This window comes from Ursus arctos, unplaced genomic scaffold (assembly GCF_023065955.2).
Source record: "Ursus arctos isolate Adak ecotype North America unplaced genomic scaffold, UrsArc2.0 scaffold_12, whole genome shotgun sequence".
NCBI lineage: Eukaryota > Metazoa > Chordata > Mammalia > Carnivora > Ursidae > Ursus > Ursus arctos.
Genome location: NW_026622786.1, coordinates 69136388 through 69151070, shown reverse-complemented (window position 1 = coordinate 69151070; position 14683 = coordinate 69136388). Strand labels below are relative to the sequence as shown.

At 42.9% G+C, this 14683-nt stretch overlaps 1 protein-coding gene across 7 annotated transcripts in view; it reads left to right on the top strand.

Annotated features, from left to right (window-relative positions):
- The window catches only part of MAST2 (microtubule associated serine/threonine kinase 2), a 205048-nt gene that overhangs the window by 174084 nt on the left and 16281 nt on the right, over positions 1-14683 (top strand). For all 7 annotated transcript variants that reach the window (XM_026498196.4, XM_026498195.4, XM_026498197.4 and 4 more), the window contains 2 exons: positions 1114-1189; positions 11784-11993. In XM_026498196.4, the coding sequence (XP_026353981.2) occupies positions 1114-1189; positions 11784-11993 (286 nt within the window). The remainder of the gene's footprint in view (positions 1-1113; positions 1190-11783; positions 11994-14683) is intronic.

Here is a 14683-nt window from a genome sequence, read left to right as displayed (position 1 = left end):
TTCCAGAGCCCCGGGAAATAATTAATTGGCTAGTGTGGTTGGGGTGGGAGCAGGGCCTTCCACGCAGAATTCCCTCAGGTAATGTTGCTACTCTGAGTATCAGGGAGTAAGCTGAGCCAGTCCACAAAGACTGGTTCCAGTTCAGAGACTGATGAAGGTGATCACTGGGACTGTGGTGCAAAGGATCAAAAACAAGCTTTTGTGGAGTGTGGATCCCAGTGCCCTTCTCCGTCTCACTCAGAGGAATACCTGAGTCTTGGTGCTCTCCGCAATCCATAGGGTTCATTTTAGGCCACTTGAGACTGAGAGGAGTATAGTGTGTCAGGGAAAGCCCTGCTGTATTACTCTTAAAATACTTGGTAGTGTATATGGATCCAGCGAGCAGACCGTGGCCCACTCCAGGGAAGAAAGGCAGAGAACAATTCTGAACCCAGCTCAGCGAGAGTCATATGTCAGGAGCACCAAACTGGGAGGACTCAAATATCCATTCATTTACGTGGCTCAAGCTTTGAAATCCTTTAAGAAGATGTAACTGCACCTGGGCCAAAGAGGAAGATTTAGATGACCCAGGCTAATAACTCACTGCAGGCTGGATTGGCCTCATTTATCCCCCAGGTCAGAGCCCACGTTGTCCTCATTGGCTGCAGCTTGTTTGGAAAAGGATACAGGTATACATGGTCTTGCTTTGGTTTTTCTGGTGGTGGTTTGAGTTGACTCGATTCCTAGAACATGCTGGGGTATACTCAAAACCCCACTGGCCAAAGCAAAGAAGACCCAGAGAGTCCTGTTCCAGGGGAGGTCATCCTAGGAAAGCCACCAGTAGACTCAGGAGTAGTTTCCTCCTTTCTAGACCTTTTCAGGCCCTGGCAGAGGTCTTTGTGAAAGCCAGGCTTCTTACAGGAAGGTAGCCTAGCTCCAGATGGCACCATTTTGAGCTAAACAAGGTATGCTGGGAGCTTCAGGAAAAAGGGAGACTCTAGAACTCAGCACTCATTAAGGTGGGAGTGTGTGGGTGCTGCAGACAGTGGGAGGACAGGGACTCTGGGAATGGTCATCTTTCTTCTTGAGAGTTCCATGACACTACAATAACACACTTGTTTCTTTTTTATTTAGTCCTGGACGGTCCCCAGTTTCCTTTGACAGTGAAATAATAATGATGAATCATGTATACAAAGAAAGATTCCCCAAGGTAAGGATCCTGAGGATGGCTGCCCCTGTGGGAGGACTGGGGGTGAGGGGATGGAGTGCTCTCACCAGAGGTAATAAAGAAGAAGATCAGGAAGGCACCCAGGATGAGGAGGATACAGGCGCAAGCTGCCAGACTGCTGGGGAGGAGACAGGCAGCAGAGGACTACGAGTTTGGGGCTTGTATTTGCAGGGCCTCTATTTCTCTACTCCCTGGAGAGGTATCTAGAGGCAGGTGTTAGAAAGGTGTTCCCCATATGTTATGGGGAAGGAAAAAACTAGGACCTTGTTTCTAACCATGCACATCAGGGCCACAAGTCACGGTCCCTGCAGAACGGGATTGACTATCGGAAACATGTTCATTCTATGCAGATTTTTTTTTTCTTCTTTTTTTTTTTTTTTGAATTTTTTAATGTTTTTTTATTATATTATGTTAGTCACCATACAGTACATCCCTGGTTTCTGATGTAAAGTTCGATGATTCATTAGTTGCGTATAACACCCAGTGCACCATGCAATACGTTCTATGCAGATTTCTTAAGCAGTGCCCCGTCACCAGGCCCAGAATGTGCACAGAACGGTGTGCTGGACTAGCAGGAGACTGGCCGGAGGGAGCAGGAAGGTGGGAGACAGAGTTTTCAAGCAGGAAAATGCTGAGGAAGGAAGGCAGATTACTCTCCAGAGATAGTTGAGAAGTAGTCTTCGCAGCTCTGTGCTTTGGCTAGAAACCATCATGTGGGTGGAACCTAGGGGTTTGTTTTCCATTCGCATTTCTTTTTGAACACGGCATGTCTATACGCTCTGACCTCACCTTCTCATGACAGGCCCCGTTCCTGCAGAACATAGCCAGCTCTGTCAGAACCAGGGCATTGACACAGGTTCCCTGTCCATGACAACAAGGAGCACAGAGCCCTCAAGCCTCCTTACTGCTATGGGACTGAGCCCTCAAGCCTCTTGTGCTCATCCTCTATCCAGACTTCCCTGGGTCTACCTATTCCTCTGAGTTTAGGGGCTGCAGTGTGAGGTGGTTCCCTGCTGTTCTGAGAGTATCCTTTTTCTAGACTCTGGTATAGCCTCCTGGACATACATGGGTGGCTTAGGGAAATGGTATAAAGCCCTGTGCTTTCCCTCTTGACATACACAGTGAAGCATAGCAGTAAGGAAGGACACACATTCTGGAGCCAGACTGAATGGGTTCAAATCTGCTTCCGCCATTTACTAGTTGTATGACCCGGGACAGATTGTTTAACTTCCTGAGCTTCATTTGCCTCATCTGTCACTGGGGACAATAAGAGTATGTATCTCATAAGGCATTTGTGAAGATTAACGAGCATTAAACTTTTCTATGTGTTCAGGACACAGTAAGCACTCAGTGTGAGCTGTTACTTCCCTGCTGCCCTGGGCCCTGTGGTCTATGTTTTCTAGCCGCCGAGCAGGCTTTATAGAGTTAGAGTGAGGAAGAGGGGCACAGTGGACTGCTAGGGAATGATGTTGTTATGCTTGATCCTTTATAAGGAAGTTTGGGGGGGGTGGAGTTAAGATGACTGAGGAGTAAGGGACCCTAAGTTTGTCTGGCCCCTCGAATACATCTAGATAGTTTCAAATCATTCACCTATGAAATTAGAGATCTGAGAAAAGAAATCCTGCAACTATGCAAGTAGAAAAGTGACCACTTTTTGGAAGGTCGGAGGTGCGGAGACTTGAATCCAGGGTGATTGTAAGGATGTGGACGAAGGAAGGGAGCCTGCTTAAGGAGGCTACCGCAAGGTGCTAGAAGCAGCAGAGCGCAAAATCAGAACTTTCAGAAGTCTGCTACAGTGGGGGACGTCCCTGGCTCCAAGGTGCTCAGGTGGCAAAGTGGGGTGGAATCCCAGGGTCCACAGCATGGTCTCGGGATCCCCGGGGTCACAAGAAGAATGGGGGTGCCTGAGTGTGGCAGAGTTCCCAGGCACAAGAGTGGGGAGAACGGCTAAAACAGCAAGTCTAGGTGCCAGCTTTCTGCTCTGTGCTGCCATAAACTGAACCGCTGTGCAGTCATGGGACCACCTTCCTGGCAGGGGTCCAGCAAAAGGCAGAAGTGAGGTGAGACCCCCTCCCTCCCCTGGGAGAAAGAGCACCAGTCCATGTTGCAGGTAGCCATAAAATTTGGAGTTTTGAGGGGTGCTTGGGTGGCTCAGCCGGTTAAGGGTCTGCCTTCGGCTCAGGTCATGATTGCAGGGTCCTGGGATCAAGCCCCGCATCAGGCTCCCTGCTCAGTGGGGAGCCTGCTTCTCCTCTCCCTCTGTGTGCTCACTCTCTCTCTCAAATAAGTAAATATTAAAAAAAAAAAAATTGGAGTTTTGAAACTCACTCATGTGCCTGGGATAAAAACACTCAGGTACAGGCCAGGTGAACACAGAGTTCTGAGGGAAACCAGAGAGACAAGACCGATTGACTGCTTTTCCGTGAGGGCTCACCGAAGTATGTGTGTGTGTATAGAGGGGGGGGGCATGAACTTTCAGCTCTGGGGCGAGAGATCAGGGTGCCACCATTTTTATCCCTCCCATCAGTGCTGAAAGCCTTCAGGGAGCAAAACAGCACCGCATAGTAGAATCTGGAGCTGCTTACACCAAGGCCTGCCTCCCTGTGCACTGAAGGTGAATTTCCACTAGGGCAAGTGCACCTGAGAATTAGTGCAATAGGCTCCTCCCCCAGGGGAGCAGCTCAAACATCCGGCTTGCATCAAGTTTACTGATAAAAGAGGGCTACAAAACTTCAGCCCTTGGGGAAAACAGTATATAGTATTCATTGTTTTGATTTTTTTTTTTAATTCTTTAGTCTTTCAGTATTTTTTTTTCAGGTTTTTTCTTATTTTTTCAATTCTTTTTAAGTTTTTATTTTTATATATACATTTATTTTGTGTTTCATTGTATTATATATATATATAACATAAATATGCTATAATATATAAATATTATATATATTTATATAATGTATATATTTTTCCTTCTTTCTTATTTTGGGATCTAGTTTCTTGTAACAAGCAGACCAAAACACACCCAGGATCTAGTTTTTTTGTTTTGTTTTGTTTCTTGTTTTTTTTCTTCTTGTCTTGTTTTTGTTTTCTGGTTTGTTTTGGTTTTTTTTTCTCTTGTTATTTTTTTTTCTCTTTATTCTTTTCTGGAATAAGTGACGAGACGGAGAAATTCACCCCAAAAGAAAGTACAGGAGGTGGTACTCATTGCCAGGAATTTAATCAATACAGATATGAGTAAGATGTCTGAGCTAGAATTTAAAACAACGATAGTAAAGATACTAGCTGGTCTTGAAAAAAGCGTAGAAGACGCTAGAGAATCCCTTACTGGAGAAATAAAAGAACTAAAATATAGTCAGGCTGAAATTAAAAATGCTATTACCAAGTTGCAGTCCCAAATGGAGGCTATAAAAATGAGACTGAATGAGGCAGAAGAGCAAGTCAATGATAATGAAGATAAGATGAAGGAAAATAAGGAAGCTGAAAAGAAGAGAGAACGAAAACTACTGGATCATGAAGGGAAACTTAGAGAATTCAGCAATTCCATGAAGTGAAATAATATCCAGATAATAGGGGTCCCAGAAGATGAGGAGTGGGAGAGAGGGGCAGAAGGTTTATTTGAACAAATTATAGCTGAGAACGTCCCTACTCTGGGGAAGGAAACAGACATTCAAGTTCAGGAGGCACAGAGAAACACCCCCCCCCCAAATCAATAAAAATAGGTCAACACCTCAACATAATAGTGAAGTTTGTAAATTTCAAAAATGAAGAGAAAATCCTGAAAGCAGTTCGGGACAAGAGGTCCTTAACCTATAAGGGTAGACACATAAGGCTGGCAGCAGACCTGCCCACAGAGACCTGGCAGGCCAGAAAGGACTGTCATGATATTATCTTCAATGTGCTAAGTGGGAAAAATATGCAGCCGAGAATACTTTATCCAGTAAGGCTGTCAATCAGAATAGGAGAGATAAAGAGTTTCCAGGACAAACTAAAGGAATTTGTAAACACTAAACCAGCGCTGCAAGAAATATTAAAGGGGATCCTTTGAGCAGAGAGAGAGCACAAAAGTAACAAAGACCAGAAAGGAATAGAGACAATCTACAGGAACATTGACTTTACAGGTAATACAGCGGCACTAAATTCATATCTATCAATAATTACTCTGAATGTAAATGGACTAAACGCTCTGATCAAAAGACATAGGATATCAGAATGGATTAAAAAAACAAGATCCACTGATATGCTGCTTACAAGAGACTCATTTTAGACCCAAAGATACCTCCAGATTGAAAGTGAGAGGGTGAAGAACCATTTATCATGCCAATGGACCTCAAAAGAAAGCCGGAGTAGCCATCCTTATATCAGACAAACTAGATTTTAAACCAAAGACTGTAATAAGAGATGGAGAAGGACACTAAATCATAATAAAGGGTCTCTCCAACAAGAAGATCTAACAATTGTAAATCTTTATGCCCTTAACTTCGGAGCAGCCAAATATATAAACCAATTAATAACAAAATTAAAGAAACTACTTGCTAATAATACAATAATAGTAGGAGATTTTAACACCCCACTCACAGCAATGGGGAGATCATCTAAGCAGAAGATCAACAATGAAACAAGGGCTTTGAATGACACACTGGACCAAATGGACTTCATAGATATATTCAGAGCATTTCATCCTAAAGCAGCAGAATACACATTCTTCTCAAGTGCACATGGAACATTCTCCAGAATCGATCACATACTGGGTCACAAATGAAGTCTCAACCGGTACAAAAAGGTTGAGATTATACCATGCATATTTTTAGACTACAGTGCTTTTTTTTTTTTTAAAGATTTTATTTATGTGACAGAGAGACAGCCAGGGAGAGAGGGAACACAGCATGGGAGTGGGAGAGGAAGAAGCAGGCTCCCAGAGGAGGAGCCCGATGTGAGACTCGATCCCGGAATGCCAGGATCATGCCCTGAGCCGAAGGCAGACACTTAATGACTGCGCCACCCAGGCGCCCTAGACTACAGTGCTTTAAAACTTGAAGTCAACCACAAGAAAAAATATGGAAGGACCACAAATACGTGGAGATTAAAGAGCATCCTATTAAAGAATGAATGGGTCAACCAAGAAATTAAAGAAGAATTTTTTAAAAATACATGGAAGCAAATGAAAATGAAAACACGACAGTTCAGAACCTTTGGGATGCAGCAAAGGTGGTCCTAAGAGGAGAGTATAGCAATACAGGCCTTCCTAAAGAAGCAAGAAAAGTCTCAAACACACAACCTAAGCTTACACCTAAAGGACCTGGAAAAAGAACAGCAAATAAAGTCTAATCCAGAAGGAGAAGAGACATAATAAAGATTAGAATAGAAATCAATGATATAGAGTTAAAAAAAAAACTGGTAGGACAGATCAACTAAACTGGGAGCTGTTTCTTTGGAAGAATTAATAAAATCAATAAACCCCTGGCCAGACTTACCAAAAAAGAAAAGAGAAAGGACCCAAATAAATCAAATCATGAATGAAAGAGGAGAGATCACAACGAACACCAAAGAAATACAAACAATTATAAGACAATATTATGTATGCCAACAAGTTAGGCAATCTGTAAGAGATGGATCCATTCATAGAAACATATAAACTACCAAAACTGAACCAGGAAGAAGTAGAAAACCTGAACAAACCCATAACCAGCAAAGAAATTGAATCAGTAATCAAAAATCTCCCAACAAACAAGAGTCCAGGTCTAGATAGCCTTCCAGTGCAATTTTACCAAACATTTAAAGAAGAATAATACCTATTCTTCTGAAACTGTTCCAGGAAATTGAAATGGAAGGAAAACTTCCAAACTCCTTCTGTGAGGCCAGCATTACCTTGATCCCAAAACCAGACAAAGACCCTACCAAAAAGGAGAATTACAGACCAATATTCCTGGTGAATGTGCATGTAAAAATTCTCACCAAGATACTAGCTAATAGGATCCAGCAGTACATTAGAAGAATTATTCACCACGAACAAGTGGGATTTATTCCTGGGCTGCAAGGGTGGTTCGACAATCACAAATCAATGTGATACATTACATAAATAAAAGAAAGGACAAGAACCATATGATCCTCTCAGTAGATGCAGAAAGGCATTTGACAAGATACAGCATCCTTTCTTGATAAAAACTCTCTGTCACATAGGGATAGAGGGAACATACCTCAATATCAGAAAAGCCATATACAGAAAACCCACAGCAAATATCACCTCAAGGGGGAAAAACTGAGAGCTTTCCCCCTAAGACAGGTCAGGAACATGACTGGGATGTCCACTCTCACCACTATTGTTCAACATAGTACTGGAAGTCCCAGCCTTGGCAGTCAGACAGCAGAAAGAAAAAAAAAGGCATCCATATCAGTAAAGAAGAAGTCAAACTTTCACTCTTTGCAGACAACATGATAATCTATTTAGAAAACCCAAAAGACTCCACCAGAAAATTGCTAGAACTGATACAGGAATTCAGCAAAGTCACAGGATATAAAATCAGTGCACAGAGGTCAGTTGCATTTCTATACACTAATAATGAAGCAGAAGAAAGAGAAATCAAGGAACTGATCCCGTTTACAGTTTCACCAAAAACTGTAAGATACCTAGGAATAAACCTAACCAAAGAAGCAAAAGGATCTGTACTCTGACAACTATAGAACACCACTGAAAGAAATTGAGGAAGATATAAAGAAATGGAAAAATGTTCCGTGCTCACGGATTGGAAGAAGAAATACTGTGAAAATGTCTGTGCTACCTGAAGGAATCTACACATTCAATGCAATCCCTACCAAAATACCATCAGCATTTTCCCAGAGCTGGAACAATCCTAAAATTTGTATGGAACCAGAAAAGACCCCGATTAGCCAAAGTAATGTTGAAAAAGAAAACCAAAGCTGGAGGCATTGTAATTCTGGACTTCAGGCTCTATTACAAAGCTGTAATCATCAAGACACTATGGTACTGGCACAAAAACAGACACATAGATAAATGAAACAGAATAGAGAACCCAGAAGTGGACCTCAACTCTGTGGTCAACTAATCTTCAACAAAGCAGGAAAGAATATCCAATGGAAAAGAGACAGTCTCTTCAATAAATGGTGTTGGGAAAATTGGACAGCCACATGCAGAAGAATGAAACTGGATCATTTCCTTATACCATACACAAAAACAGACTAAAAATGGATGAAAGACCTGTAAATCTGAGATAGGAATCCATCAAAATCCTATAGGAGAACCCAGGCAGCAACCTCTTTGACCTCGGCTACAGTAACTTCTTGCTAGACACGTCTCCAAAGGCAAGAGAAACAGGTAAAAATGAACTATTGGGACTTTATCAAGATAAAATCTTTTGTACAGCAAGAGAAACAGTCAATAAAACTAAAAGGCAACCTACGTAATGGGAGAAGATATTTGCAAATGTCATATCAGATATAGGGCTAGTATCCAAAATCTATAAAGAACTTCTTAAAGTCAACACTCAAAAAATCCAGTCAAGAAATAGGCAGAAGACATGAACAGACATTTCTGTCAAGAAGACATCCAGATGGCCGACACATGAAAAAAATGCTCCGCATCACTCGGCATCAGGGAAATACAAATCAAAACTGCAATGAGATACCACCTCACACCAGTCAGAATGGCTCAAATTAACAAGTCAGGAAATGACCGATGTTGGCAAGGATGCGGAGGAAGGGGAACCCTCTTGCGCTGTTGGTAGGAATGCAAGCTGGTACAGCCACTCTGGAAAACAGTAGGCAGTTCCTCAAAAAGTATAAATAGAACTACCTTATGACCCAGCAATTGCACTACTAGGTATTTATCCAAAGGATACGAACATAGCGATTAGAAGGGGCACATGCACCCCAATGTTTATAGCAGCAGTGTCCACAATAGCCAAACTATGGAAAGTGCCCAGATGTCCATCGACAGATGAATAAAGAAGATGTCATATTTATATACAATGGAATATTACTCAGCCATCAAGGAGAATGAAATCTTGCCACTTGCAGTGACGTGGATGGAACCAGGGGGTATTATGCTAAGTGCAATAAGTCAGTCAGGGAAAGACAAATACCATATGATTTTACTCATGTGGAATTTAAGAAACAAAACAGATGAACAGAGGTGAAGGGAAGGAAAAATAAGATGAAAATAGAGAGGGAGGCAAACCATAAGAGACGCTGAACTGTAGGAAACAAACTGAGGGTTGCTGGAGGGGAGGTTGGTGGGGGGGATGGGGTAAGTGGGTGGTGGGCATTAAGGAGGGCATGTGATGTGATGAGCACTGGGTGTTATATGCAAATGATGAATCACTAAATTCTACCTCTGAAACTAATAATACACTACATGTTAACTAAATTGAATTTAAATGAAGAATTTTTTTAAAAAAGTTTAGGAGTGTGTAGTGTTTAAAATGCACCTCACCTGTTTCCTCCTCCTCCTTGTATGTGTTGGGTATTGTATTGTCATTCTGGCGTTGCGTGTGTCTGTATGTGTGTCTCCATCAATGTAAAGATGCACTGTTAGACAAAATATGTTAGGATTCCTTTCCTTCCACTCCCTCTTCCCTCCCCCTGCCTCTCTCCCCCACACACCACATACCTGTGTGCACATATAGTTAGATATGTGTTTACACACGCGGTGCTAGGTAGTTTCACATAAGCACTTTCACTACATAACTGGCCGTTAGGCAGTTTTGGGGTAAAAACTAAGGTCTCCCAAAATAAATGAAGGACATTCATTAAAAAGGGCATAATGAAGCAAAAAAAAACAAATAACGAAATTAAAAGGCTATTGCAAAATACAAAGTATTTTAATAAATTCAAAATGTAGAGTGTAGATTCATGGCAATACAGCACAAATACCTGCCTTTATGTTGTTGCTTGTACCTAAGCATTGTCCTCAGAGACTTTTGGTCATAGCATTAGGTATGTTGGCTTTGCTTGTCAATTCATCCTCTTGCTTGGCATCGCACTTTTTCTTTTTTCACCAAAATTCCATCCTTCATTAAGAGAAGTATCAGTTTCTACATATGAGGATATGTATTTATTTTTTTAAGATTGATTGATTGATTTGAAAGAGAGCGAGCATGAGCAGGAGGGGCAGAAGGAGAAAGAGGATCCCAAGCAGACTCCAGACCAAGTGCAGAGCCCGATGTGGGCCCAATATCACAACCTGAGCCGAAACCAAGAGTCGGACACTTAACTGACTGGGCCACCCAGGTGCCCCACGAGGATACGTATTTATAACTGAGCTTCGTATTGCGTTGTGAAAGCCTTCCATGCTGTTGGTTGTCCTTGGCATATTGTCACGTGTCCGTTTATAGAGATTCCAAATTTCTATGGGAAATGTGGGTTCAAAACTCTGAGCTACTGTATAGACTGTTACGAAGGCTAAGATTTATATGAAGAATGGGAGTACTGCATCATTGGAGAAATGAAACCAAACTGTCAAATGAAATTCTCAACCAGCTATTGTTTTCCTTTACAGCAAAATTGCCTTATGGCCAATTAGTTATGCAGTAAAAATGTTTGTGGCAAAAATGCTTATGGTGAAAATATCACACATACACACACACCCCTAAACACACACTGGAAATCAGAATTGCTACCTGGTGGCAAAGGAAAGAAGGCCAAGTCCTAGATAGGCAGCTAGAAACTTAACTGGTGTAATTTATTGTTTGGCATGACTATGCAGTTAGGTCCCCAAGAGGCTTCTGAGCCAGACACCTGTTCTGCTGTCCTGAGGGTCCAGGTCCATGAAGAGGCAGGTTCACACCTTCAATAAATACTCTCTGAGCATCTGCTTAGTCCATTTGGGTCCTAAGGTCAAGTAAGAGGATCCTGAGATAAATCAAATTCTCTCTGACTTGAAATTCCCAGTGCAGAGAAGTCTTTAGAAAACAGCAGTGTCCGTACAGTAAGTTTATGCACTCGGGAGGGCCAATAGCAGCACAGACGAAAGGAAACCCTAGGTGGTCTGGAGGAATCAAAGACTTCCCAGAGGAGAGACAGATGATGTGGGAACTGAAATTGGAAGGAATGATAGGAGTTTGCCAGGCGTGCCTGGCAGGTGAAGAAGCTACAGACAGGGAACAGCGTAAACAGGCCTGAGGCAGCACGTTCAAGGGAGAGAGCAGCAAACACTTCTAGGCCCTCCAAGGAGTGGGGGGAGATAGACAAGGCCAGAAGAGAGGAGGGCCTTGACTATCGTGTTTTGTTTGTTTTAAAGATTTATTTATTTATTTTAGAGAGACAGAGGCAGTACATGAGTGGGGGGAGGGACAGAGGGAGAGGAGAAGCAGACTTTCTGGTCCCCATGCGGGGCTCGATCTGACGACCTGAGCCGAAACCGAGAGTTGGACACTTAACCCACTGAACCACCCAGGTGCCCCTTGACTATGTTTGGATTTGACTTAAGGGTCATCTTTCCTGTGTCCGATGTCAGGTTCCCCAAATGCAGCATCAGCAAACCAGGATCACAGAGTGTATCCTCAGGCGTATCTTCCCGACTAACCTGGACCTGGAAGGGAAGTGTCACTTTTCTTGCTTTTATTTGCAGGCCACCGCACAAATGGAAGAGCGTCTTGCAGAATTCATTTCCTCCAACACTCCAGACAGTGTGCTGCCCTTGGCAGATGGAACCTTGAGCTTTATTCATCATCAGGTGATTGAGATGGCCCGAGACTGCCTGGATAAATCTCAGAATCGTCTCATTACATCACACTACTTCTATGAACTTCAAGAGAATTTAGAGAAACTTCTACAAGATGTGAGTGTCCTTGTGGTGGAACTCTGGTACATCCTCCATGAGGTAGTAGATTATTTATTCCAAGCTAAGATAACGGCATTAATGGTGTTTCCAGTCTTCTCAGCCAGCTCGTCACCTCCTTGCTTGTATGCAGGACTCCCCACCCGCAGGGGTGGTGCTGATGGACTTCGGTTCCTGCATTACTAAGAGAAGCGTGTTTGGTATCAAAAGAACTCAGTTCTTTGGGCTTTTTTTCTGATCCCACTCACTCTGCCTGAGGTTGCAACATTGGTAGTATTCATAAATATTAGACTACATTTGTAACCCAAAGCCTAGAAGTGGCCCCAGTGACTGTGGTGGGTTCTATTCTAGTGGAAATACTGGGGTAAGCAGAGCCTTCAGACTGGTTCTGCTCAGCCCAGGGAAAACCGACTGGGGCTTGAACTATGGGTTTATCTGTTTGCTGACATTGTATTGATGTGGTGACAAGTTTGCTAGTGGGGATTTATGTGTTTTGAGACCTGATCCCCCCAGTGTGAAAAAGACTTCTTGGGAGGCTAGAGATAAAGTTACCCAGAGATGGTCAAGACCGCAGTATACAATAAGTTGGGGTTTTTTTTTTAAGGTTTTATTTATTTATTTGAGAGCGTGCCTGCACACTCGAGTGGTGGGGAAGGAGCAGAGGGAGAGGGAGCGGGAAAGAATCCCAAGCAGACTCTGTGCTGAGTGCGAGCCCAACGCAGGACTCAATCCCAGGACCCCAAGATCATGACCTGAGCCAAATCCAAGAGTCAGATACTCAACCAACTGAGCCACCCAGGCGCCCCATACAGTGAGTTCTCAACCACCCCCTGCTCCAGGGTTTGCTTTCCTGTTAGACTCTACAGTGAGATGGTCTGTTGCCTTCCTCCCTCAAATCACGGTTGCCCCATATTATACCATTAGTACAGTGGGGAGGACGTGTGCCCCTTCACATACTAGAGTATTTCCTAATCCAGACCCCTGTTACCTCCGGACGCATGACCTTGCTCTGGTGTCGAACCAACTGAGCTGAGAACCCAGGGCTAATGATCAAACAGGACTTCAGTGTGTTAGTCTAGAAATTAGGAGTGGGAAGTTGTTTGTTTTGTTTTTAATTAGGAAACAGTTGAATCTAGAGAAAAGATGGCTAAAGATGACCATGATTATTGCTGTCAAATATTGGAAGATTTCTCATACATAATAGGTAGCAGATTGTTCCCTGTCCTCTAAAAGGCCTGTTCACCCAGTGGATAAGAGTTACAGTGAGGCAAGTTTTGATTTAATAGATGAAAAAGTGCTTCCTTCTACAAAAATGTTTTTTTTTCTGATTTCAAGAGTAATACTTAAATTCAAACGTTGTAGAAATATGATTTTAGCAGACTAAATTCTCATGCAGATCCCTGGCAGCTCTTTGTTTCTGTTCAAGAGTAACTTTCTAGGGGCGCCTGGGTGGCTCAGTCATTAAGCGTCTGCCTTCAGCTCAGAGCATGGTCCCAGAGTCCTGGGATCGAGCCCCACATTGGGCTCCCTGCTCCGCTGGGAGCCTGCTTCTTCCTCTCCCACTCCCCCTGCTTGTGTTCCCTCTCTCACTGGCTGTCTCTCTCTCAAATAAATAAATAAAATCTTAAAAAAAAAAAAAAAAGTAACTTTCTAGCAGTGGATAGGAATCCAGGATTGTGGCATCAGATAAAGGATCAAGGTGGAGTGACTTCCCAGGTTGCTTGTATATCTAAGATTGATCCTCTGAAATGCTAAAGTCAGACCCTTGCCCAAAACCTTCAGGCATTTTCCCAGACTCATGGCCCCCTGGGAGTGGGTTGTTTGGTGCAGCAAGAGCACTGAATATGGAGCCAGTGTGTTCATCTGTTCCCTAATTTGCTAGGCCCTGGGGATGTAGAAAAAAGCTCATTGCAGATTCCAGCTCAAGGAATTTGCTGTTGAGTGGGGTTATAGACCCGTCAACAAGTGAAAAGAACACCTATCATCTATTGAAGTGTACTGTGTGCCAGGCGCCACCTTGAGCCCTCTATGTGAATTATCTCACTTTTATGTATTATAGTGGTTATGATTGATGAGTACTGAATGGCAGAGGTCTGTTCTGAGCACAGTTCTGCAAGGAGAGTTCGGGAAAAGTTGAGTCTTGACCAGTAGGTAGGAATTCAGCAGACCTAGGAAAAAATTTTTTGTTATTCTTTTCTCCTTTTTTTATTTTCCATGAAATTTATTGTTTCTGCATTAAAAATTTTTTTGAGGGGAAGTATTTTCTTTTTTAACCACATAATGCCCAGGGTAGACCACCACCATAAGTCATTAACATGTGAATTTTGAATAAATAAAAGCTACAAAACCCAAGTTATATACAAATATCTAAGGCAATAATATTTACAGACCTGTGTACAACAAAGCAAGTGTAAACAGTAAATGTAGCACGAGAGTAATCAAAGGATACCCAGGAACAACCACTTATGGTCAGTCTGCCCACCAGGAGCTGGCACTAGCCAGAGAGGGGTATGGAGGAACTAGGTGCATTCCAGGAATTGCAGATGAAGTAGTTTGGTATGACCAGGTGAAGGATCCCTGCAGGGAAAAGTTGGTAGATGAATTCGAAGAGTTAGAACGGGAGGGGTAGGGGAGGGGCAAAGGCTGAAGTGTTGTGAGGAACAGATCTTAGCATGAAGGCAGTGGGGAAA